This window comes from Hemibagrus wyckioides, linkage group LG23 (assembly GCF_019097595.1).
Source record: "Hemibagrus wyckioides isolate EC202008001 linkage group LG23, SWU_Hwy_1.0, whole genome shotgun sequence".
NCBI lineage: Eukaryota > Metazoa > Chordata > Actinopteri > Siluriformes > Bagridae > Hemibagrus > Hemibagrus wyckioides.
Genome location: NC_080732.1, coordinates 18,809,348 through 18,833,349, shown reverse-complemented (window position 1 = coordinate 18,833,349; position 24,002 = coordinate 18,809,348). Strand labels below are relative to the sequence as shown.

The following is a 24,002-nucleotide window of genomic DNA, read 5'->3' as shown; positions in this document are numbered from 1 at the left end:
ACAACGGTGGCTGATAGCCAAATACACATTGGAACGGCGTCAGCCCCGTAGAGGAATGGGTTAAGGAGTTCTGAGCATATTCGGCCCACGGGAGGAACTCACTCCATCTGTGCTGTTCCTTGCTGCAGTATACCCTCAGGAACCTTCCCAGCTCTTGATTCAGATGTTCAGCTTGACCATTGGATTGGGGATGATATTCTGAGCTCAGACTGACTTTGGTCCTCAACTGTTTACAAAACTCCTGCCAGACTCTGGAGGTAAACTGTGTGCCTCGGTCCAACACTATGTCCTCAGGGAGACCAAAATTCTGGAACACGTTGTGAAAGATGGCCAAGGCGGTTTCCATAGACGTGGGTAAGCCTTTCATGGGGACTAATTTACAAGCCTTGGAGAACCGGTCAATGACGACCATGATCGTCGTGAAGCCTTGCGAATCGGGGAGGTCAGTGAGAAAGTCTATGGAGATGTGAGACCAGGGACGGTGTGGGACGGGTAGTGGTTCCAACAAGCCTTCAGGTAAATGGCGGTCGGTCCGAGACTGGGTGCAGACTGAGCATGAGCGTACAAACCTCTCCACATCCTGGTTTAGAGAAGGCCACCAAAAGGTCTGGCGCAGTAACTGGGTCGTACGATGTATGCCTGGGTGGCCTGTTCTGGGGCTTTCGTGGGTCCACCTAATCAGTCTAGGATGGAGCGCAGTGGGCACATAACGCTTGGAGGGTGGACAATTTGGGGGTGGTGCCTCTGAGGTGTAGGCCTGTTCGATTTCTCTCATGATGTCCCAGCGTATGGGGGCTACCAGAACAGATGGTGGGAGGATGGTGTCTGGGTGTGAGGGTGACTCGATGACCTCATAAATTCTGGAGAGTGCATCAGCTTTCCCATTTTTGGACCCGGGACGATAGGTGACAGTGAACTTGAAACGTGAGAAAAATAATGCCCACCTGGCTTGGAGTGAGTTAAGGCGTTTTGCTTCACGAAGATACGCAAGGTTACGGTGATCGGTGAGAATAAGAAACGGGTGAGTTGCCCCCTCCAACCAATGTCTCCACTCTTCCAGAGCAGCCTTCATGGCTAGAAGTTCCTTGTTGCCCACGTCATAATTCAACTCCGCCAGTGTCAATTTATGGGAGAAGAAGGCACACGGGTGTAGTTTGCCAGACTCTGGCTGGCGTTGAGAGAGCACTGCCCCTACACCGCTGTTCGAGGTGTCCACCTCCACTGTAAAAGGTAAATCCGGTCGTGGGTGCCGGAGTATGGGGGCAGAGGAGAAGCTTTGCTTGAGCTTATTGAAGGCTGTTCTGGCTTGATCAGTCCACCTTAGTTTCTGTGGTTTTCCCTTTAATAACGAGGTTAAAGGACTGGCTATGGCGCTATAGTTCCGAATGAAACGGCGATAAAAGTTTGCAAACCCCAGGAATCGCTGTAGGCCTTTAACACTGGTGGGCTCCGGCCAGGACGTGATCGCTGATACCTTGGACTGGTCCATCTCCACTCCCTTTTGAGAAATCACGTAACCCAGAAACGTAATGGAGGAGCAGTGGAACTCACACTTTTCCAACTTCACGAAGAGGTTGTGGGCTGCAAGGCAGTGGAGGACGGCTCGAACGTGGGAAATATGTTGCTCAAAGTCGGATGAATAAATCAGAATGTCGTCAATGTAAGCTATTACGTGACTGTGGAGCATGTCTCTGAATATTTCATTTATCATGGACTGAAACACTGCGGGGGCATTGGTGAGTCCATACGGCATGACTAAATACTCATAGTGTCCATTCGTGGTGTGAAAAGCAGTCTTCCATTCATCTCCCTCCCTTATCCTGATCAGATTGTAGGCACTGCGCAGATCGAGCTTAGTGGACACTTTAGCTCCTTGTAGCTGTTCGAGGGCGGCTTGAACCAAAGGGAGAGGATAGGGGTATGGCACAGTGATAGCGTTCAAACCGCAATAGTCAATGCATGGCCGGAGCCCTCCATCCTTCTTTTCCACAAAGAAGAAACCCGCCGCAGCCGGAGATGTAGAGGGCCGGATATATCCTGTAGCGAGGGCCTCTTTGATGTAGTCTTCCATTGCCTTTTTTTTCGGGATGGAGAGAGGGTAAACTCAATTCTTGGGTGGTACGGTGTTGGGGAGGAGTTCTATGGTGCAATCCCACGGTCTGTGCGGTGGGAGCCTGGTCGCCTTTTCCTTACTGAAAACCTCCCGTAGGTCGTAGTATTCAGGAGGGAGTGAAATTAGACTGGACGAACCTGGGCTTTCTATGGACGTAGCGAGGCATGGATGAGGAGTATGATTCTGAAAACAGTTCTTTATGCAGAAAGGAGCCCACCTTCGGATGTCACCGTCCTTCCAGGATATGTCTGGGTCGTGAAGTTGCAGCCATGGAAGGCCCAGCACTATGGGGTTGGACGGGGAAGAGATGACAAAGAACGATAATCGTTCATGATGGAATAATCCGAGTTGGAGGTCAATGGGCTGTGTTTGGTGAGAAATGAGACCCCCTCCGATGGGCTGATTGTTGATGGCGGTCACTCTGAGCGGAGGTATGCATGGGACCGTGGGGATGTGGAGATCGTGCACCAGAGTCTCGTCCATGAGGTTGACCGCCGAGCCCGAATCAATTAATGCTGTGACAAAAAACTGAGAATGAGCAAGGAACAGGCACGCTGGAAGAGAAACTTTGGATAAACGCTCTATGGTCTCTACCTGTGACGTAGATGGTTTTTCGGGACATCGGAGCACTCTGTGACCTGGTTTCCCGCAGTAGAAGCAAAGGTTGAGCCTGGTGCACCATTCACGCTCTTCCGCTGTAACCCGAGCCCTTCCCAGTTGCATAGGTTCAGAAAAATCCTCTGCGTAGTGTTGGACCTCCATCATACGACGTGGCATGGAACGTGAGGTGGTGGCTGGAGGTCGATGTTGGCGGCGCAGGTTATCCAGATGGATGGCTGTGGAAATGTATTGTGACAGCGTAACGTTGGTGTCGCGGCATGCCATTTCAGCTTGTTCCAATTAGCAAATAGCAATTCCAGCAGCTGTACGGAAACATCCTTGCCTCCAGCTAGGTATTCGAATACCTCCTTGATCAAGTTAGCGAAGTAATCCGCGGACGATTTGACTTGAGGGTCGGAGTCCCAAACCGCTGCTGCCCAATCTAGCGCTCTGCCGGTTAGCAGGGATAATATGAACGCGCACCTGGTTCTCTCGTTGCCGTATGCCTCAGGTTGGTGAGCGAAGTAATTATCGCATTGACGAAGGAAACCCCGGCAGCGATCGGCGGATCCGTCGGACTTCTCCGGCAGAGCAAAACGAGGAAGTTCGCTGCGTACGTTGTGCGCTGGTGCCGCGGCTGCCGCTTGATCCAGTGGCTGTTGCTGGAGCTGTTGGTTTGCGGCTTACAGTGCGTCTACCTCCGCCTGATACGCTTGGATGAGGACTCGCTGTCGCCATAATGTCGCTTGCATATCTGCTGGACTCATTTCTGGCGAAGTATTCTGTAACGTCTCGTCAGACGTAGGAGTGTTAGAATCCATATGCAGATTATATAAAGGACAGAAGGCAAAATCTTAGTCGAGGTCACGAATAATAGGGGTCAAAACCAGAAAGCAATACTGAGATCAAAACCAAAACAAATCCGAAAATCGTAGTCAAAATGCTAAACAGGCAGGGTCATGCACAAGGAAAACTAGACAATGGTTTTATCAAGGCTTGGCAAGTAACACAAGAGGAAACAATGCTTCGCAACGAGGCTGAGATAGCGCGCTGCTTAAATACGCCTCTGGACCGGAAGTGGGCAGAACGGTTAATATTCGGGCAATGGCTCCCTCTGGTGTTCAGGCCCAGACTGCCTTGTGACACACAGTAACACAGTTACACATTTACACTAACACAGTTACACATTAACACAGTTACACATTAACACATTAACACAGTTACACAGTAACACAGTTACACAGTAACAGTTACACAGTAACACATTAACACAGTTACACATTAACACAGTTACACAGTAACACAGTAACACATTAACAGTAACACATTTACACAGTTACACATTTACACAGTAACACAGCAACACATTTACACATTTACACAGTAACACATTAACACATTAACACAGTTACACAGTAACACATTAAAACAACACAGTAACACAGTTACACATTTACACTAACACAGTTACACATTAACACAGTTACACATTAACACATTAACACAGTTACACAGTAACACAGTTACACATTAACACATTAACACAGTTACACAGTAACACAGTTACACAGTAACACAGTTACACAGTAACACATTAACACAGTTACACAGTAACACAGTAACACATGAACAGTAACACATTTACACAGTTACACATTTACACAGTAACACAGCAACACATTTACACAGTTACACAGTAACACATTAACACAGTTACACAGTAACACATTAAAACAACACAGTAACACAGTTACACATTAACACAGTTACACATTTACACATTAACACAGTTACACAGTAACACATTTACACATTTACACATTAACACAGTAACACATTAACACAGTTACACATTTACACAGTTACACATTAACAGTTACACATTAACACAGTTACACATTTACACAGTAACACATTTACACATTAACACAGTAACACATTTACACAGTTACACATTTACACAGTTACACATTAACACAGTTACACATTTACACAGTTACACATTGACACAGTAACACAGTTACACATTAACACAGTAACACATTTACACAGTTACACATTAACACAGTAACACAGTAACACATTTACACAGTAACACAGTTACACAGTTACACATTAACACAGTAACACAGTTACACAGTTACACATTAACACATTAACACAGTTACACATTAACACAGTTACACAGTTACACAGTAACACATTTACACAGTTACACATTAACACAGTAACACAGTAACACATTTACACAGTAACACAGTTACACAGTTACACATTAACACAGTAACACAGTAACACATTTACACATTAACACAGTAACACAGTTACACATTTACAGTTACACAGTTACACATTAACACAGTAACACATTAACACAGTAACACATTTACACATTTACACATTTACACAGTAACACAGTTTCACATTTACACAGTAACACATTTACAAAGTTACACATTAACACATTTACACAGTAACACAGTAACACAGTTACACAGTAACACATTTACACAGTAACACAGTTACACAGTTACACAGTTACACATTAACACAGTAACACAGTAACACAGTAACACATTTACACATTAACACAGTAACACAGTAACACATTTACACATTAACACAGTAACACAGTTACACATTTACACAGTTACACAGTTACACATTAACACAGTAACACATTTACACAGTTACACATTAACACAGTTACACATTAACACAGTTACACATTAACACATTTACACAGTAACACAGTTACACATTGACACAGTAACACAGTTACACATTAACACAGTAACACATTTACACAGTTACACATTAACACAGTAACACAGTAACACATTTACACAGTAACACAGTTACACAGTTACACATTAACACAGTAACACAGTTACACAGTTACACATTAACACATTAACACAGTTACACATTAACACAGTTACACAGTTACACAGTAACACATTTACACAGTTACACATTAACACAGTAACACAGTAACACATTTACACAGTAACACAGTTACACAGTTACACATTAACACAGTAACACAGTTACACATTTACACATTAACACAGTAACACATTTACACAGTTACACATTAACACAGTAACACAGTTACACATTTACACAGTAACACATTTACAAAGTTACACATTAACACAGTAACACAGTTACACATTTACACATTTACACAGTTACACATTAACACAGTAACACATTTACACAGTTACACATTAACACAGTAACACAGTTACACATTTACACATTTACACAGTTACACATTAACACAGTAACACATTTACACAGTTACACATTAACACAGTAACACAGTTACACATTTACACAGTAACACATTTACAAAGTTACACATTAACACATGTACACAGTAACACATTTACAAAGTTACACATTAACACAGTAACACAGTTACACATTTACACATTTACACAGTTACACATTAACACAGTAACACATTTACACAGTTACACATTAACACAGTAACACAGTTACACATTTACACAGTAACACATTTACAAAGTTACACATTAACACATTTACACAGTAACACATTTACACAGTTACACATTTACACAGTAACACAGTTACACATTTACACAGTAACACATTTACACAGTTACACATTAACACAGTAACACAGTTACACATTTACACAGTAACACATTTACAAAGTTACACATTAACACATTTACACAGTAACACATTTACACAGTTACACATTTACACAGTAACACAGTTACACATTTACACAGTAACACAGTTACACAGTTACACATTAACACAGTTACACAGTTACACAGTTACACATTTACACAGTAACACATTTACACAGTTACACATTAACACAGTTACACAGTTACACATTTACACAGTAACACATTTACACAGTTACACAGTTACACATTAACACATTAACACATTTACACAGTTACACGGTTACACAGTAACACAGTTACACATTTACTCAGTTACACAGTTACACAGTAACACATTTACACAGTAACACAGTTACACATTTACTCAGTTACACAGTTACACAGTAACACATTTACACAGTAACACAGTTACACATTTACTCAGTTACACATTTACACAGTAACACAGTAACACATGGTAACATTATCATAATGACACAAGCATCAGAATGTTTTATTGATCAACATATTCTGACCAATCAGAATCCAGAACTCAGCAGTGCCATGGTGTAAGGTCAGTTTACTACAGTTCCTCACTGTGCTACTTCTCTCTCTCTCTCTCTCTCTGCCCCCCCTTCTCTCTCTCTCTCTCTCTCTCTCTATTTCTGCCCCCTGTCTCTCTCTATCTCTCTTTCTGCCCCTCGTCTCTCTCTCTCCTTCTGTCTCTTTATCTCACTTGCACTCTCTCTCTTTCTTTCTCTCTCTCTCTCTCAGTTTCAGCCAGTGGAGAGGAAGTGTGTTGTGTCTGTGACGGTCCTCCTCTTAAAGAGCCTCTAATAAACTGTCTGAAATGCCGCCACTGTAAGTAAACATCAGTGTTCATGAAAGAGTATTTATTGATATAATGTTCAGAAACAGATTTAAGAAAAAACTCATCAGTGGATCCAGATTTTTATTAAGAATCCCTCAGCATTAGTGCAGGTACAGAATAATACAGGTGAGTTTGATGATAAAGCTGTGATAAAACACTTATCCTAACTGAAAGCACATGTAATTCAGGGTGCCCCTATGTCTGAGAGGACATGACAAAAGGCCCAAAAGGGTATCCTTATGTCTAGGAAAGCATGCTAAAATGCCCTCTAGGGTAACCTTACATTGGAAATACATGATCAAGTGCCCTAATTACTAATTGCCCTAGATGAAGTGCCCTGTAGGGTTCATATAGATCCAGCAGATCAAGATGTTGCTGTAGATGATGAATATATCTGTAACTCACAGATGTTGCTGCAAATTACAGATATGTTTAGATGATCATTAATTCCCTGACTTTATCTGACAAATCCTCAAATCAAATTTTTAATGATTAGAGAAAGATAGTTTTCAGAAAGAGCTTTGAGTTTTAATTACTTCCACATTACTACACACTACAGCTTAGAAAATGCCAAAAATACTATTTTTTTTAGAAAATAAAGGTTTTATAAGCATTCCTGAAAAGTTCCTTAAGCGTTCCTCAAATGTTCCCCAATCGTTCCTCACATGTTTAAGCATTCCTCAAATGTTCCTTAAGCGTTCCTCAAATGTTCCTTAAGTGTTCCTCAAATTTTCCTTAAGCGTTCATCACATGTTCCTTAAGTGTTCCTCAAATGTTCCCCAATCATTCCTCACATGTTTAAGCATTCCTCAAATGTTCCTTAAGCGTTCCTCAAATGTTCCTTAAGCGTTCCTAGATAGAACTGTTGGGATTCTTCAAGATCTGAAGTTTTTTTTTACACCTTAAAATTGTTCTTAAAGTGTGCTTGTTGTTACTGAGATAAAAAACTATGTGAACATTAATGAAGGAATCTTACTTGTGATGATAAAGAAATGTCCACGATTTTGGTGTAAATTAAGGAAAGAAATCGTCCTGATTTTTGGAGTATGGGGATTGTATCTGAGCCACTGGGTCTACTGTAGTAGGAAAAAAATGCAAAATTCAGCATTATTGGGTTTATTTTGCTCTCTCTGAAACATAACAACTTAGAAAAGCTCCGCCCACTTCACAGTCACTCCATGTCATATCCTTGATATGGACGTCAAGCTAAATTTCTCGTTTTTTTTAAATCCTAAGAGATAAATAAAATCCCACTCATGTTTAGTCATTTCTCAGAAAATCTTTACAGTTTCTAGATGAACCGTATTGATAAAATGTTACGTGTTTATACCTGTCTCTGTTTAGAAACTTATAAGAAGATAATTTCTCCAAATTCTCGTATCTGCTGGATTATGGTGTGATTTTATCATCAAAATTACATTAAAAAGACTTTCTCTTGAGCCTCCTCATGTTAAAATCATTAAAGAAGAGATTTTGCATTTTTATGCATATGTAATTAGATAAAGCCTTCTTTGCATAAATACATACAAATTTTAAAATGAAAATAAATAAATAAATAAATCAATAAATCCACTACAGAAAGGCTAGGCTACAAAACGAATATCTGCAGTCTCATTGGGGAAAAAAATGAATTTAAATCTGTTGTATTTTTGCTTTTAGTGTCGTGTTTTAAGCGTCCTTGTGTTCAGTGTTTTGTCCTGTGGGTGCACAAACTTTTGCACCCCAGGGTAAATGAATCACAGCGTAAGGTTTTTTGTTGCTGTTTCAGGTTATCACGCTCAGTGCCACACGCCGGCCGTGGACCCCGAGGTGGACATCGACTCGTGGGTGTGTCGCCAGTGCGTCTTTGCCGTCACCACCAAGGTGGAGTTTTGCTGGATTTCTCTGTAGCTCGCAGAACGCTGGAGAGAAAAATTCCTGTCACGTTTCAGCTTTAATGCAAATCTCTTCTTTTGTGGATGTCTATGAATTACTTATGCGTCTCTGCATGTTCTTAGGCAGCGTGTGATGGCTGTGAGCTCTTTAATCTGTCCATCATTACTGCGCTTCACACTCACACACATTTCACACTTATCGCTGGAGGTCATGTGATCCGTTCTGAAAATATATTACGACTGTCTGATTCCCGATCCAGTCTGATTTCTGCCAGCTCTGCTCATATGCACTATATTGCCAAAAGTATTGGGACACCCCTCCAAATCATTGAGTTGTTTTTCAGGGGTTGGGCTCGGCCCCTTAGTTCCAGTGAAAGGAACTCTTAATGCTTCAGCTTCAAGACATTTTAGACAATTTCATGCTCTTTGTGGGAACAGTTTGGGGATGACCCCTTCCTGTTCCAACATGACTGCACACCAGTGACCAAAGCAAGGTCCATAAAGACATGGATGAGTGAGTTTGGTGTCGAGGAACTTGACTGGCCTGCACAGAGTCCTGACCTCAACCCCATAGAACACCTTTGGGATGAATTAGAGTGGAGAATGTGAGCCAGACCTTCTCGTCCAACATCAGTGCCTGACCTCACAAATGTGCTTCTAGAGGAATGGTCAAAAATTCCTCAAAACACACTCCTAAACCTTGTGAAAAGCCTTCCCAGAAGCTGCAAATGGCGGGACAACTCCATATTACATTCATGTGCATGTAAAGGCAGACGTCCCAGTTTTGGTCTGGCTCACAGTCTCCGCTCTAATTCATCCCAAAGGTGTTGAGGTCTATGTCTATGGGGTTGAGGTCAGGACTCTGTGCAGGCCAGTCAAGTTCCTCGACACCAAACTCACTCATCCATGTCTTTATGGACCTTGCTTTGGTCACTGGTGTGCAGTCATGTTGGAACAGGAAGGGGTCATCCCCAAACTGTTCCCACAAAGCATGAAATTGTCCAAAATGTCTTGGTATGAAGCTGAAGCATTAAGAGTTCCTTTCACTGGAACTAAGGGGCCGAGCCCAACCCCTCAAAAACAACACCTGAACTATGGAGGCGTGTCCCAAAACTTTTGGTAATAAAGTGTATCTCCAGCAGGATATGCTGCTGATTTGTTGTCTGATCTGATCGGCTGTGTTTCGTCACAGAGAGGCGGAGCCTTAAAGCGTGGCCGTTTTGCTCGCCTGATGCAGTTGATGAAGCTGAGGCTGCCGTATCAGCTTTCCACTCTGGACTGGGACGCTCAGCACCTGACCAATCAGCAGCAGTGTTACTGCTACTGCGCCGGACCGGGAGAGTGAGTCGTGTTAGAAAACAAATCTTTACTTTAAATCATGAGACAAAGAATGGATTAGTTTAGCTGTATGAGTCATGTGACAGGAAGATCTTATTGCATCATAAAACAAAAGAGCCAATCAGGTCCAATATGCAAATTACAGTAAAGAATGACAATATGAATAAAGTTTAGTAAATACAAAAAGGTCTTGGCTCAATATCATAGCCTAATGTTAGCTAGCTTGCTTGTAACCATGACAATCAGGTTTTTTTGGACACATGGCTGCTAGCAGCACAATATAAAATGTACTGTTTCATTGCTAGCATGGTTGCTGGCATACATTATATATAAAACATCCTTCCTTGCTGCTAGCCTTGTATACACAGTATATAATATGTACAGCTAGCATAGCATAAACAATATATTCAGTTTTACTAGCAGGCTGCTAGCGTAGCATAGACAAAAACTTTCGCTGCTAGCCAACACAATATAACACAACACCACCATGTAATAGCCTGATATTTTGCTAGTTTTCTAGAATACCAGTTTATTAGCTTTAAATTGAGCAAGCTTGCTAGTGACCTCAGCTTTTAAATTATACATTAGCTTGGTGTTAGCTAATGTGTTAGAGAATCTGGGAGACTGCTACTTGTAAGAGGAAAGCTAACTATTTAGCTGGTGATGTAGCTGGCTAGTGTTGCAAACAAATGGTTTCTTTACTCAGGCACTTCCTTGTTTTTTTTTTTTGTTGTTTTGTAAATCTTTATAGAGCACTGAAATACATTTTAATCTTTAATCTTAATCTTTACTTCGTTTGCAAAATTTATTTCAATGATGTCAGCTAACAATGAATTACTTATATTTATACTTTATATTAAAGTATTTTCAATCCTTCTTGTTGTGTCCTGAGGTGGAACCTGAAGATGCTGCAGTGTGGCACATGCGGTCAGTGGTTTCATGAAGCCTGCACTCAGTGCCTGACCAAACCTCTGCTATATGGAGACAGGTTAGCGCCGTTTTAGCGTCTAAACACTGGCTAAACACTTTTAGCTCACCCGTCTATTTACTTCTTACCTGCTGCTCTTCTGCTCTTCGTTTTTTTCCTCTTCAAGGTTTTATCACTTCCAGTGTTCAGTGTGTGCGAATGGACCTGAGACCATCCAGAGACTCCCCATGACCTGGTAAGATCTTCTGCCTCTTTCCTGATATCAGCAAGCTAATTATCAGTCATGTTTTTTGGCGTTTATTTTTGTAAGTGTTCATGATTTTGTTTCCATCGATCCAGGGTAGATTTGGCCCATTTGGTGCTGTATCATCTGTCCCTGTGCTGCAAGAGGAAATACTTCGATTTCGATCATGAAATCATGGCCTTCACTAACGAGAACTGGGATTCTCTGCTGCTAGGCACGGTAATGTCAACACTTCTAGAGATTAGCATGTCTGATTAGCTTACACGGATAGATACACTACATACCATGGACTGTTTAACATCCATCTCATGCTTTTACTCCATATGTAATTTACGCTTTAAATTCCCAAGCTCGTTCCCAGCACCTTCCATGGAGTCTGCTTCTGATTGGCTGAAAAGTCAGATGCCAGAATAACGTTTCCCGAACGTTCTCCTGCTCCTCTTCTTTGTTGACTGTACGCTTATCCTCCTGTTGATGCTTTGCTCTGAAATATTTTCAACTGACCGCTTTAAAAGGTGTCAGCGCTTCTATCCTGGGAATGTACTGGCTTCTGTTCACACACAAGACTCCTGGGAAATTTTCCCTCTCAGTCGCTGTGTCAGTTGTCTTGAGACATTTTGATTCTGGATTATTAGATTTATTTTAATTTAAATTTATTTATTAAAAAATTTCAACTAATCAGACTTTCAGACTTTTGATGAACAAGATATTGAAGTAATTTTTTTTAAATTTGTAGTTTAGAGTTTTGCAAAGCTAAAAGTGTGTAAAGATTATATAATGAGAATCACAAGAACACGACTTAAATATTCTGGATAAACGTGTAGGAGCTACACTATATTACCAAAAAGTATTGGGACACCCCTCCGAATCATTGAGTTCAGGTGTTGTTTTTCAGGGGTTGGGCTCGGCCCCTTAGTTCCAGTGAAAGGAACTCGTAATGCTTCAGCTTCATACCAAGACATTTTGAACAATTTCATGCTTTGTGGGAAAAGTTTGGGGATGACCCCTTCCTGTTCCAACATGACTGCACACCAGTGACCAAAGCAAGGTCCATAAAGACATGGATGAGTGAGTTTGGTGTGGAGGAACTTGACTGACCTGCACAGAGTCCTGACCTCAACCCCATAGAACACCTTTGGGATGAATTAGAGCGGAGACTGTGAGCCAGACCAAAACCGGGACATCTGCCTTTACATGCACATGAATGTAATATGCAGTTGTCCCACCATTTGCAGCTTCAGCTCTTCTGGGAAGGCTTTCCACAAGGTTTAGGAGTGTGTTTTGAGGAATTTTTTGACCATTCCTCTAGAAGCGCATTTGTGAGGTCAGGCACTGATGTTGGACGAGAAGGTCTGGCTCACAGTCTCCGCTCTAATTCATCCCATGCACTGGTGTGCAGTCGTGTTGGAACAGGAAGGGGTCATCAGCTCAGGACATTGTCCTCTGACCCTCTCTCGTTAACTGGGTTTTTGCACCATTCTGTGTAAACTCTGTGCTAACAGCAGCCATGTCTTACTCATAGTTACTCAGGTGATTATTTTCCTCATGAACATTTACAGAAGCTCTTGACTTCATGACTTTATGTCTCAACTGTGTCTCACGTACCAGAAAGTGCTGAAAGTCCAGTGAGGTAGATTTACTGTATATCGAACGTCATGGATTTTTTTCGTTTGTGTGTGTGTTCTCAGTTGTCGGACACACCTAAGCAAGATCGCTGCCACAACCTGCTCAATGCGCTAAACTCCCACAAGGACAGGTGAGCTCTTCACCCTGAGTCCCTCGTTATTGCTGCTAGTTTCATGCACACTAGCAAACCAGGATTCTGGGATTTTAATGTGATTAACACTCTGAACATCTGGCACATCTGTTTTAATTCTCATTAACTCTACAGGTTCGTCTCGGGGAAAGAGATCAAGAAGAAGAAATGCCTCTTTGGTCTTCAAGTGCGAGCTCCGCCTCCTCTGTCCTCCGATTCCTCACCCCTCATCACCGAGCAGCCCATCAACATCACACACCGCAAAAGGTCAGCTCAAAGGTCATGCTGGATTTCTGTCTCTCTCTCTCTCTCTCTCTCATACACACACACACAGATCTGATTAAGATTAAGATTGGAACACACTTTATTTTCACACTGCACTCCCGGGTTCTTGCCGCTTTAACCCCTGGCTCCTTAACCCCTATTTTTTAACCCCTGGTTCTTTAAACCCTGGCTCTTTAACCCCTGATTCTTTAACCCCTAGTTTTTAACCCCTGGTTCTTTAACCCCTGGCTCTTTAACCCCTGATTCTTTAACCCCTGGTTCTTTAACCCCTGTTTTTTTAACCCCTGGTTCTTTAACCCCTGGTTTTTTAACCCTTGATTCTTTAATCCCTGGTTCTTTAACCCCTGGTTTTTTAACCCCTGATTCTTTGACCCCTGGCTCTTTAACCCCTAGTTCTTTTACCCCTGTTTTTTTAACCCCTGGCTCTTTAACCCCTGGTTCTTTAAGCCCTGGTTCTTTAACCCCTGGTTCTTTAACCCCTGGCTCTTTAACCCCTGGTTCTTTAACCCCTGGTTCTTTAACCCCTGGCTCTTTAAGCCCATGGCTTTTTAACCCCTGGTTCTTTAACCCCTGGCTCTTTAACCCCTGGTTCTTTAACCCCTGGCTCTTTAACCCCTGGCTCTTTAAGCCCATGGCTTTTTAACCCCTGGTTCTTTAACCCCTGGCTCTTTAACCCCTGGTTCTTTAACCCCTGGCTCTTTAAGCCCATGGCTCTTTAACCCCTGGTTCTTTAACCCCTGGCTCTTTAAGCCCATGGCTTTTTAAACCCTGGTTCTTTAACCCCTGGTTTTTAATCCTGGTTCTTTAATCCTGGATAGATAAAGGTTTCACACTTGTATTTGAGAATCAGTATTTACATCAGTAATCTGGTCTCTTAAAGCGTTTACTAAAACACGAAAGTTTCGAGCATGCCATAGTCACTGACGCTAAATGTGCCGCTAATAACGACACGCAACCAGAACCACGACCCATAAATCCTGAGACGAGGACGGAGCAGTAAAAAACGACGCTACTGTACGAGTAAACACAAGTCTTTTCATCTGTTCATATAATTTGCTCCTTTGTGTTTTCTTTCTTTTGTCTATTCGTCTTTGTTTTCTTTCCTTCGTGTCTCTCAGGAGGCTTCAAGCAGCCGAGGAGGATTTACACGCCGACATCTTTCCTCACTGATCTCTCACAAAAGCCGAGACGATCTGTTATTTAAAGCGCTCACGTACTGTATTTATCCAGTCACAGTTGTTGATGGCGATGCGAATATGCTAATAAGAACGCAGGACAGTGAGAAACGTCCAGGAGCCAGGATTCATTCTTAAAACCCAGGTCAAGTGTGAAACCTCAAACCACAAATCCCAGGATTCCCTTTACACAGAGTTTACACTCACCCAGGAAACCAGTTCACGTGTGAAAAGCCTTTCTCGATATTTAAAAAAAATCAACGTTAATTAAAAATTCTAAATGATCAGAGGTATAAAATATTAAGTCTTAATTACGGCAGCGTGACACATTTTACAAATTTTTTATATCACTTCAGAAAATTCAGCGCAGTTTCAGTTGAAGGAACTGAGTTTACGCACAAAAGAAATCAAAGAACTTTATACAGTAAAAAGAAGACAGTGTCTGTTTCTATGCATCATTTTGTTTACTTTATCACTAAAAAAAATGCTGAGTTAATGATGTTATGATAGTAATAATGAACAGAAAATCAGTGAAATCTCTGTTTCTTAAAGTGAAATCTTTTTGCATTATATTTTGTATTATATTTAGGATATACCCACATTTATTTATTTATTTATTTTTATTTTATTTATTCATGTATTAATTAAATATAATTTTATTTTTTGTTTATTTGTTTTGTTTGCTTATTTATTTATTTTCATTTATTTTTTACTTTTATTTATTTTATTCATTTATTTGTATTTATTAATTTAATATATATATATATATATATATATATATATATATATATATATTATATATATATATATATATATATACATATATATATATATATATATATATATACATATATATATATATATATATATATATCTTTTTATTTAATTTACTTTTATATGTGTATTCATTCTTTTTTTTTTTTAATTTATTAAAATAAAATAAAGGGTCTATTTTCCTGTTTTTTTTCCCAGTCAAAAACCAAAGGGGTGTGTAAACTTTTGCACAAATCTAGTTCATTCCTTCACTTTTTGCAACTCCTTCATAAACACAAAGCTGCTCGAGCGTACTGAGAGAGATTTTGTGGTGTGTGTGGTTTGGTCCTCAGCCCGCTGTCGCTGCCATGCCAGAGACGACCGGTGGGCTCTGAGTCTCGCAAATCGAAGCGGCGCATCAGCGAGACACTTCAGCAGGTCAGCACTTCTGTCCGTAACCTCGGTGTTGATGAACGTTCTCCAACAGCAGCTCTGACACCAGTGCAGCCGCACATCACAGATTACCATGAACACGCTCGTCCGATACCTTGTCGTTTCTGTAGTAAGGGGGGCGAATGTGTTTCTGTAACGTGTGGAAGGAGTCTCCAGTGTCAGAGCTGTGTAATGGTCAGAGGTAAAGCTGGAACATGAGGTTTTCTGGCATCTTCAGGACGGAGGAGAGAAAGTTTGTTGGGGGAGGAGTATTTATAGCTGCTATAACGGAAGTAAGAACAGAAATCTTTAATGTAACTATAACCGGATAAAAAGTATAACGTATCTCTCTTTAATAAATGAAAAAAATTGCTACGAGAGGGATAATATTCCCCAGGATCTGGGATTTGGTCCAGACTCTCGTTAAGGTTGATTAAAGTTCGTACAGGTGGCGGCACCGCAGAGCAGCTGCTGGACTCTGGGTTTAAGAAGAAGCTTCATCGGGCCCGTCGTGTTAAATCAGACGGGAAGACCTCCGGGCGAGCCGAGCCGAGCCACAGTATCGGATCTGTTCATCAGCAGACTCAGGAACCTCAGAGGAAATGGCACATACGTTTAAACACCTGACGCTGAGCTCGATCACGCTGACACGCTAGCTCAGCTAAAAGATCTCTCCGGCTAATCTAATCTGCAAAATGAACTGTGTTTAGTTTAAAATCATACACCAGGCTAAAAGTGATGCTGGTTATCAAGTTAGCATTCTGACTCATGCATGGAGGGCGCAGAACACCACGCGCCGCACTAATCACCCTCACCTGCGTCCTCTTACGCCTTGTTAACACCACTACTCTACGTCTCTCTCCATGTCAAGCTTTTGCTCAAGTTGTCGTTTGTCGTAGTGCCTCGTTATCACTTACACTCTCTATCTCTCGTGCTTCTCTATCCGCTACGCATGCTGATGGATCTCGTTTCAATAAATCTCCTGCGCTTGCATCTGTCTGCTTTAGAAAATTCAGAGTCAGAGAGTTTTGAAAATGTTTAGAAGAATCACTTGAATCTATTACAACAGTATAAAAAATGTTAAACTAGCTATGGAGTAGCACAGGTAACTTTTCAACCTGTACTTTACTTAGTAGTGTAGAATTAGCAAACATAATTATCCTTTTTTTCAAGTACAAATTAGCGTGAATTTTGAAAATTCATGTTAGATTTTAGAGTCTTTATTTAACTCTTAATTTAAGGCTAATGTAGCTATCTCAGCAGCATGAACTGTGAAGTTGAAGGATGTTAGCTTTGCTGTGATCTAGCTTGAAATGTATAGTGTTAGCATACATTTTACAGCTAAACATTAAAGATATTTGCAGGACACTTTTATACACTGAACTCGATTGAAAGGAAACATATTAACGTGTACTAACCTGTACTAACTAGCCTGCTAGCATTCTCACTGCTTTCTCTCCTCTGTAGCCGTGTCCACCTGCTAATCAGATCAGTCTGGTGCCATGTTGTCACGGCTGCGTGAACGGTGCGAGCGTCTACAACTCCCGGAAATCTGAGGAGGAACTAGCGCTGGGGTTAGTACTGATGATCGGTCACTTCATTGAGATTTTTGAAGCGTTTTATTTATTAATTAATTACTTTATAAATTTATCAACAGGTCACCTCCTAAGAGAATGTTCCCTCTCTATCACACGACGTATAACGGATCTCAGGGTCTTCCTCGAACTCTGCATCACTACAGGTCTGTGATCTGCCTAGTCTAGCCGTGGCTCTGCCCCCCTGGTCTGTCGTTTTTCTGTATAACGTAAGCATTGTGTCAAAGGTCACGTCAAGCCCTCAGTCCAATCACAAGTCCTTTAATCACAAGGTGAAAGCGCTTGACCTACACCAGAATGAGGTAATTAGAGGGAAGGGAAGGGAAGGGAAGGGAAGGGAAGGGAAGGGAAGGGAAAAGAAAAGAATGGAATGGAATGGAAGAGGAGAAGAGAAGAGAAGAGAAGAGAAGAGAAGAGAAGAGAAGAGAAGAGAAGAGAAGAGAAGAGAAGAGAAGGGAAAAGAAAAGAATGGAATGGGAGAAGAGAAGAGAAGAGAAGAGAAGAGAAGAGAAGAGAAGAGAAGAGAAGAGAAGAGAAGAGAAGAGAAGATCATGGAAGAGAAGAGAAGAGTAGAACAGAAAAGAAAAGAGAAGAAAAAAGTAGACAAGAGAAAACATAAGGGAAGAGCATAAGGAATGAAAGAAAAGAAGAGAAGGAAGGAAAGAGTAGAGAAGGAAGAGAAGAGACGAGTGAAATTTATTTAAACAGTAAAGAGGAATAAATCTGGAATGTTGATCATCATCAGGAAAGACATGTGTGTGTGTAACGGTCAGGGGCGCACATACTTTTGTGTATATTTATATTTATTTATATTTATATATATATACAGTATAATGTATATTGAGCGTTAGCAGTGGTTTTGATCGAGTCTCGTACTGAATCATTTAAAGACATTTCTCTATACTGAGTGATCTGTTTCAACCCCCCACCCCCACCCCCCGCAGTGCCGAGGACCCTTGTCGACTTCCTGCTCCGTGTCTCCCGTTCTCCATGACGTCCAGTCACCCTCCAGGGCAGCGGTTCGAGCAATGTCCGTCTCTGTTCCTGCACGACGTGGCCCCCTACCCCAACGGAGTGAACCTGGAAGGGCACGCGGCGGCTCGAGGCTGGGGCGGAGGCGAGGCGGTGAGGATCCTGGCCAGACGCGTGACGCCGGATGGAAAGGTCCAGTACCTGGTGGAGTGGGGAAACGTCCGAGTTTATTAGAAAGAGAGAAAAGAAAGGAAACTGTCCACGTTAGGGCGGAAAAAACGACACGAATCCACGAGGCTCGGCTGCCGCTCGGCTCCGTGGGATTAAACTGTTAGAAATCATCCCTCTGTCCTCTCCACGGCGTCTCCTGTACTTCGAATACTGTTAGAAAACACCTTTAGAATGCCTTGAACTTTACGATCCGATATCTTTACGATTTGTATCCCATATAAATAGAACTGATATATTCATCTTCATTCCATGTTTGGATTTTTTTCATTTTTAAAACGAGAGAATTCTCAAACATCAGAATCTCTAACAAGATGGAAGAAAGGAAGAAGGAAGGAAGAAGAAAGTCATCCTGGATTCAGTTCTCATCTCAAGCCTCGTGATGATTTACCTCTTTATTATGCAAGTTTTTATTTGATATGATGGATGATGAGAAGAGTTCATTTAGAGATCCTCTGAAATGTCCTGTAGCACTTCTCTTTTACTCTCATTTTTTATTTCAATCTATTATTTTAGTGTGAAATAGATAGAAGTTTATACGAGTGTATTATATTTGCACAGCAACGTCTGATGGTTAAAAACCCGGTAATATCTCGGATCAATTAAACAACACTTAAAGCATTTATTACTCGGGTTTTTTAAATATTATCCTCATAAATAACTGTGTGCTGAATAAAACAGATGTCTATTTAATTTAAACATTTTATATGCATTTTATTTAAGCATTTAATTATTTACTCTACTGTATTATTTAATTATATTATACATATTACATTTTTTATTTTCATTTTTAGAATGATGTTTTTATTTATTTTATTTTTATTTGTTTATTTATTTTATTTTTATGTTCATTTATGTCAGCATTTACGCAGGTGTATATAGTTAATTTTAGAAATGTTTTTTATTTTAATTTAAATGATCACACAGACTTGTCTGACCCTTTTTTTTTTTTTTTTTACATTTCATTTCTTATTTATTTATTTTTTGGTCTCAATCGATTCCTGCTGTCTGTAACTCCTGTAGAAGGAATGCAACGTCGCAGGATACTTTCTCCGGAATATTTCCTCAGAAATGTAAACAAGTAAGGCATCACGGTGACTTAGCGGTTAGCACTGTTGTCTCACAGCAAGAAGGTCCTGGGTTCGAGTCCCAGGTTCGAACAGGCACACTTTCTGTGTGGAGTTTGCATGTTCTCCCCGTGCCTGTGTGGGTTTACTCCGGGTACTCCGGTTTCCTCCCACAGTCCAAAAACATGTTCATTAGGTTGATTGGTAATTCTAAATTGCCTGTGAGTGTGTGTGGTCTATATGTGACCCTGTGATGGACTGGTGACCTGTCCAGGGTGTACCCCTGCCTTTTACCCAATGTGTGCTGGGATAGGCTCCAGCAGATCCCCATGACCCTAATTAGGAATAAAGTGGGTGTAGAAAATGGATGGATGGGTGTAAAAAAGTACCGAGATACGACACCAGAGATGACCTGTAAGGGAACTGGTCAGTTCTAGACAGAGAAACGATCTCTCTGAACGAAGGAGGGAAAGAATAGTGGATGAAACGAACGTGTGTTTATATTTTTATTTTTATTGTAATCGATTCTCTACACCACATGTGAAGTGTTTTAGACAGAAAAATCAATTCAGGGTTAACTCAAGGGACAATACTAGTGGACCTTACCTTTTTTCTTTCCTTCTGTTTCTTCATTTAGTTATTTCTTCATTTCTGTTCCCCAAAAAAAGTGTACAGTACTGTGTACAGCTTGATGTAATAATGTAATAAAAAAAAGTTGCTCATCACATCGTAGGAGGAATCGAAATGAGTAGCTGATCCTCGTCCACCTCCTCCATCCTCCTGAGATCTTTGTGAAACAAAAACAGACGTGAAGAATAAAAAAAAAAAAAGGATTGAAAAACAAACCTGACGTCTTGCTTTATTTCATGTCCTGGACTTTTAATGATGTTTCTAATATGAATCTACAGTATATACGGATATATAACAGGAAACAGGAAGTGATGCCCATATATGGAAAGTGGCTGAGAAAACGAGTGAGGTTCTGTGTTAGTGACCTGATCAATAGCTACTGTAACAGGAAATGAATAAGAAGCAGGAAGTGATGCCCATATATGGAAGGTAGAGGAGAAAAGGTTTTGTGTTAGTTACATGGAGGTTGTAAACCTGACAGAAAACCACAACTGAATTCTGCATATTACAGGAGGGTCTGAGAGATAAATGAATTCTTCTTCTTCTCTCAGCTTTTCCCTTCAGGGGTCTCCACAGCGAATCATCTCTCTCCACCTATCTTCTGCATCCTCAACACTTGCGCCCACTAGCTTCATATCCTCATTTATTCCACCCATATACCTCCTCTTTGGCCTTCCTCTTTGCCTCTTTGGCAGCTCCATGTCCAACATTCTCTACCAATATACTCACTCTCCCTCTTCCAAACCATCTTAATCTGTCCTCCCTAACTTTGTCCCCCAAACATCCAACATGAGCCGTCCCTCTGATGTACTCAATTAAACAACCTAAAATAAGGTCAAGATCAAATCAGGGTGAGTTTTTAAAAGCAATAACAACAAATTTCAACAGCCAGACTAAATAAATTAAAACATGATTAACGATTTAATGAAACTTTGACGACGGACCATACCATTTCTTAATCGTTTGCATGATGATCAGATTCTTTATGTCATGAAAATATGAGATTTTTTTTAAAGATTTATACACGACAAATCCATTCATGTTGGAATTTTCAGAGAAAAAATCTACTGATCCGAATGGACGAGCTGAGCGTCTTCCACGCTGAGGAAAGAGGGAGTGTTTTACTAGTTATTTTTCCATCTCGGTTTCTGACAATATCAAAAACCTTGGTTTTGGTTTGTCTCTTGAACCTGTTTGGTTGTTAAATCAAAATAAAATATCATTTTAACTGAATTATTTAGCCCTGTACTGCATGTCAAAGACCAGCAGATGGCGCCCATGTCCATCCACCGGAAGCCCAAACCACAGGAATATTATTTTACATCTTGGACCTCCTTGTGATGCGTTTATAAGGGATATTAAGTGTTGAGTCGTTTAGTAGACGTGGCAGTGTTTTTGTGGGGGTTTAAATAAACTTAATAATGCTATAAACTGCACAACTATCCCCTCGGCTGCACGGAGCGCCATCTTGGCTGCCGTTGCCATGGCACTGCGCCTCAGCTTCCGGGTGTGTGTGTGTGTGTGTGTGTGTGTGTGCTGGTGGTGGTAGTGGTGGGGGGCACCAGGAGTTGGCTGTGCTGTTTGAGGCATGATGTATACGTGTGTGTGTGTGTGTGTGTGTGTGAGACAGAAACGAATTAGCCAACACTATATATGAACAGAAGAACAGTATTGGATTATTAAAAATAAAATAAAATAAACCCAACATTGCTGCATTTTTGTGTAAGAATATAAACACTGACTGTGTGTGTGTGTGTGTGTGTGTGTGTACACATCTGGTGAGAAATCAACAACACTAACAACACGTTCACCAAACAAACCATTTTCCCCCTGATGAGTGTGTTATTAGTTTGTGTTTATACCCCAGCCCCTCGTGGGCTCATTCCCAGGAGATTGTATAGCAGATGATTATAGGCCTGCTAATCTACTAAAGCCCTATTTGGTTGGGATTAGTTTGTCAGCAGGACGTCTGGAATGGTTTAAACTCTCAGGTTTACACGTCTATTTCTGTTTATTCTAAAAGGAGGAGAATAAAAAGAGGCTGGTGAGGGAGTCAGAAACTGAAGTCTTTAATTAAATAAAAATACAGTTATTAGCATATTGCTGTGGCATAAGAAGGATAGAGCGCGTGAGTGACGTGCAGTTCGAGGAAATAATCACACCATGCTCGTGTTTTATTCTTCGGGTAACTTTTTTTGGCTCCTATAAGCGTCAGCATGTTTAATTTAGTGTCTTGTGATCCAGAATAGTTTCCTTCAGATTGACACTCGTGCCATAGGGTTCGTGTGCGCGCGTCAAAGAGTGTGTGTGTGTGTGTAAGAGAGAGAGAGAGAGAGAGAGAGTCTGTGTGTGTGTGTGTGTGTGTGTGTGTTGCGTGCGTTGCGTGCGCGTATGTGGGTGCGCACGCGGGGGAGCGCGCTGAAGAGAGATAGAGAATGAAGCTCGCGCTATACTAACGCGTTTATACCGCGGTGTGAGAAAGGGAAGAGAGAAGGGAGAGAAGAAGAAGAGAGGGGACATGTAGTGCATGTAGATTTAACCACCACACTGCAAAAAAAGAGATAGAAAGATAGATAGACTACAAGCTCGCGCTCATTCCTCCGCCCCCTTCTCTCTCTCTCTCTCTCTCTCTCTCTCTCTCTCTCTTTCTCTCTCTCTCTCTCTCGTTCCCCGCTTCACCACTATCGGCGCGTGCCACTATTTATTTCTGATGCTCATTTAATTTTTTTTTTTTGGTCTTTTTTCTTTTTAGATCATTTTAATCGCCGGCTTATTTTTTTCCCTCCCCTCTTCTTCTTCTCCACCTCCTCACGTTATTTTTTCTTCTCTTCTTCCTCCATGCTCTGGAATATCATTTGAAACATACGCCTGTTTCACCCCTCATATTTTTTCACCACCGGAATTATCCATCACTCTTCTGCGTCGGCGCGCGAGACACCATGAGCGGCTTGATGATGATGATGATGATGATGTTATTATTCTTATTATTTTTCATTTTTTAAAAAAATCATCTCTTCCTCTGAGTGCCGAGGGAGGATTTTCTGTTTTTTTTAGCATGCAGAGGATTTGAGGAGCGCGAGCGAGCTTCAACACTGATGGAACATGTCCTATGTTCCCTTTCAAGGTAAGTCCAATGTTTCAGCACTGCATCCCCTCTTCACCTCCTCCCTCTCTCTCTCTCTCTCTCTCTCTCTCTCCCTCCATCTGCCTCGCGCTAGTGCTGCTGAAGATTGATACACAGATACCGTGACGTTCTGTATCAGCGCATGCATCCAAGTCCAAGCTAATCCATGCTAGCGTCCTAGCACAGTGCGCATAGCAGTGTGTCAGTGCTGCACATCTGGATTAGACTCTTACCTGTCTAGGAATACCTGTTATGCTAACTCACCTCTGGATTGGTTAACAAGTCATCATCTTCGTCGGATCTCCAAGCAGACGGAAGACATCCTGATTTTCATTTTCACTTCTCTACACTTCTCTTGTCTTTT

At 41.3% G+C, this 24,002-nt stretch overlaps 2 protein-coding genes across 12 annotated transcripts in view; both read left to right on the top strand.

Moving 5' to 3' along the window:
* phf1 (PHD finger protein 1) overlaps positions 1-20,714 on the top strand; it is a 39,242-nt gene extending 18,528 nt beyond the window's left edge. For both annotated transcript variants that reach the window (XM_058376541.1, XM_058376543.1), the window contains exons 4-15: positions 7,141-7,227; positions 9,006-9,100; positions 10,304-10,452; positions 11,342-11,437; positions 11,544-11,612; positions 11,717-11,840; positions 13,310-13,377; positions 13,513-13,644; positions 15,944-16,028; positions 17,490-17,596; positions 17,680-17,763; positions 18,562-20,714. In XM_058376541.1, coding sequence (XP_058232524.1) covers positions 7,141-7,227; positions 9,006-9,100; positions 10,304-10,452; positions 11,342-11,437; positions 11,544-11,612; positions 11,717-11,840; positions 13,310-13,377; positions 13,513-13,644; positions 15,944-16,028; positions 17,490-17,596; positions 17,680-17,763; positions 18,562-18,823 — 1,358 coding nt within the window. In that variant the 3' untranslated portion in view covers positions 18,824-20,714. The remainder of the gene's footprint in view (positions 1-7,140; positions 7,228-9,005; positions 9,101-10,303; positions 10,453-11,341; positions 11,438-11,543; positions 11,613-11,716; positions 11,841-13,309; positions 13,378-13,512; positions 13,645-15,943; positions 16,029-17,489; positions 17,597-17,679; positions 17,764-18,561) is intronic.
* A 2,241-nt stretch (positions 20,715-22,955) lies between these two features.
* The window catches only part of syngap1b (synaptic Ras GTPase activating protein 1b), a 124,547-nt gene continuing 123,500 nt past the window's right edge, over positions 22,956-24,002 (top strand). For 7 of the 10 annotated variants that reach the window (XR_009203314.1, XM_058376684.1, XM_058376682.1 and 4 more), the window contains exon 1: positions 22,956-23,638. Coding sequence is in view for 9 of the 10 variants with exons in the window: in XM_058376684.1 (XP_058232667.1) it covers positions 23,617-23,638 (22 nt within the window). In the remaining variant the exon portion in view is untranslated. The remainder of the gene's footprint in view (positions 23,639-24,002) is intronic. The other 3 variants (XM_058376679.1, XM_058376683.1, XM_058376680.1) reach the window with 1 other exon arrangement.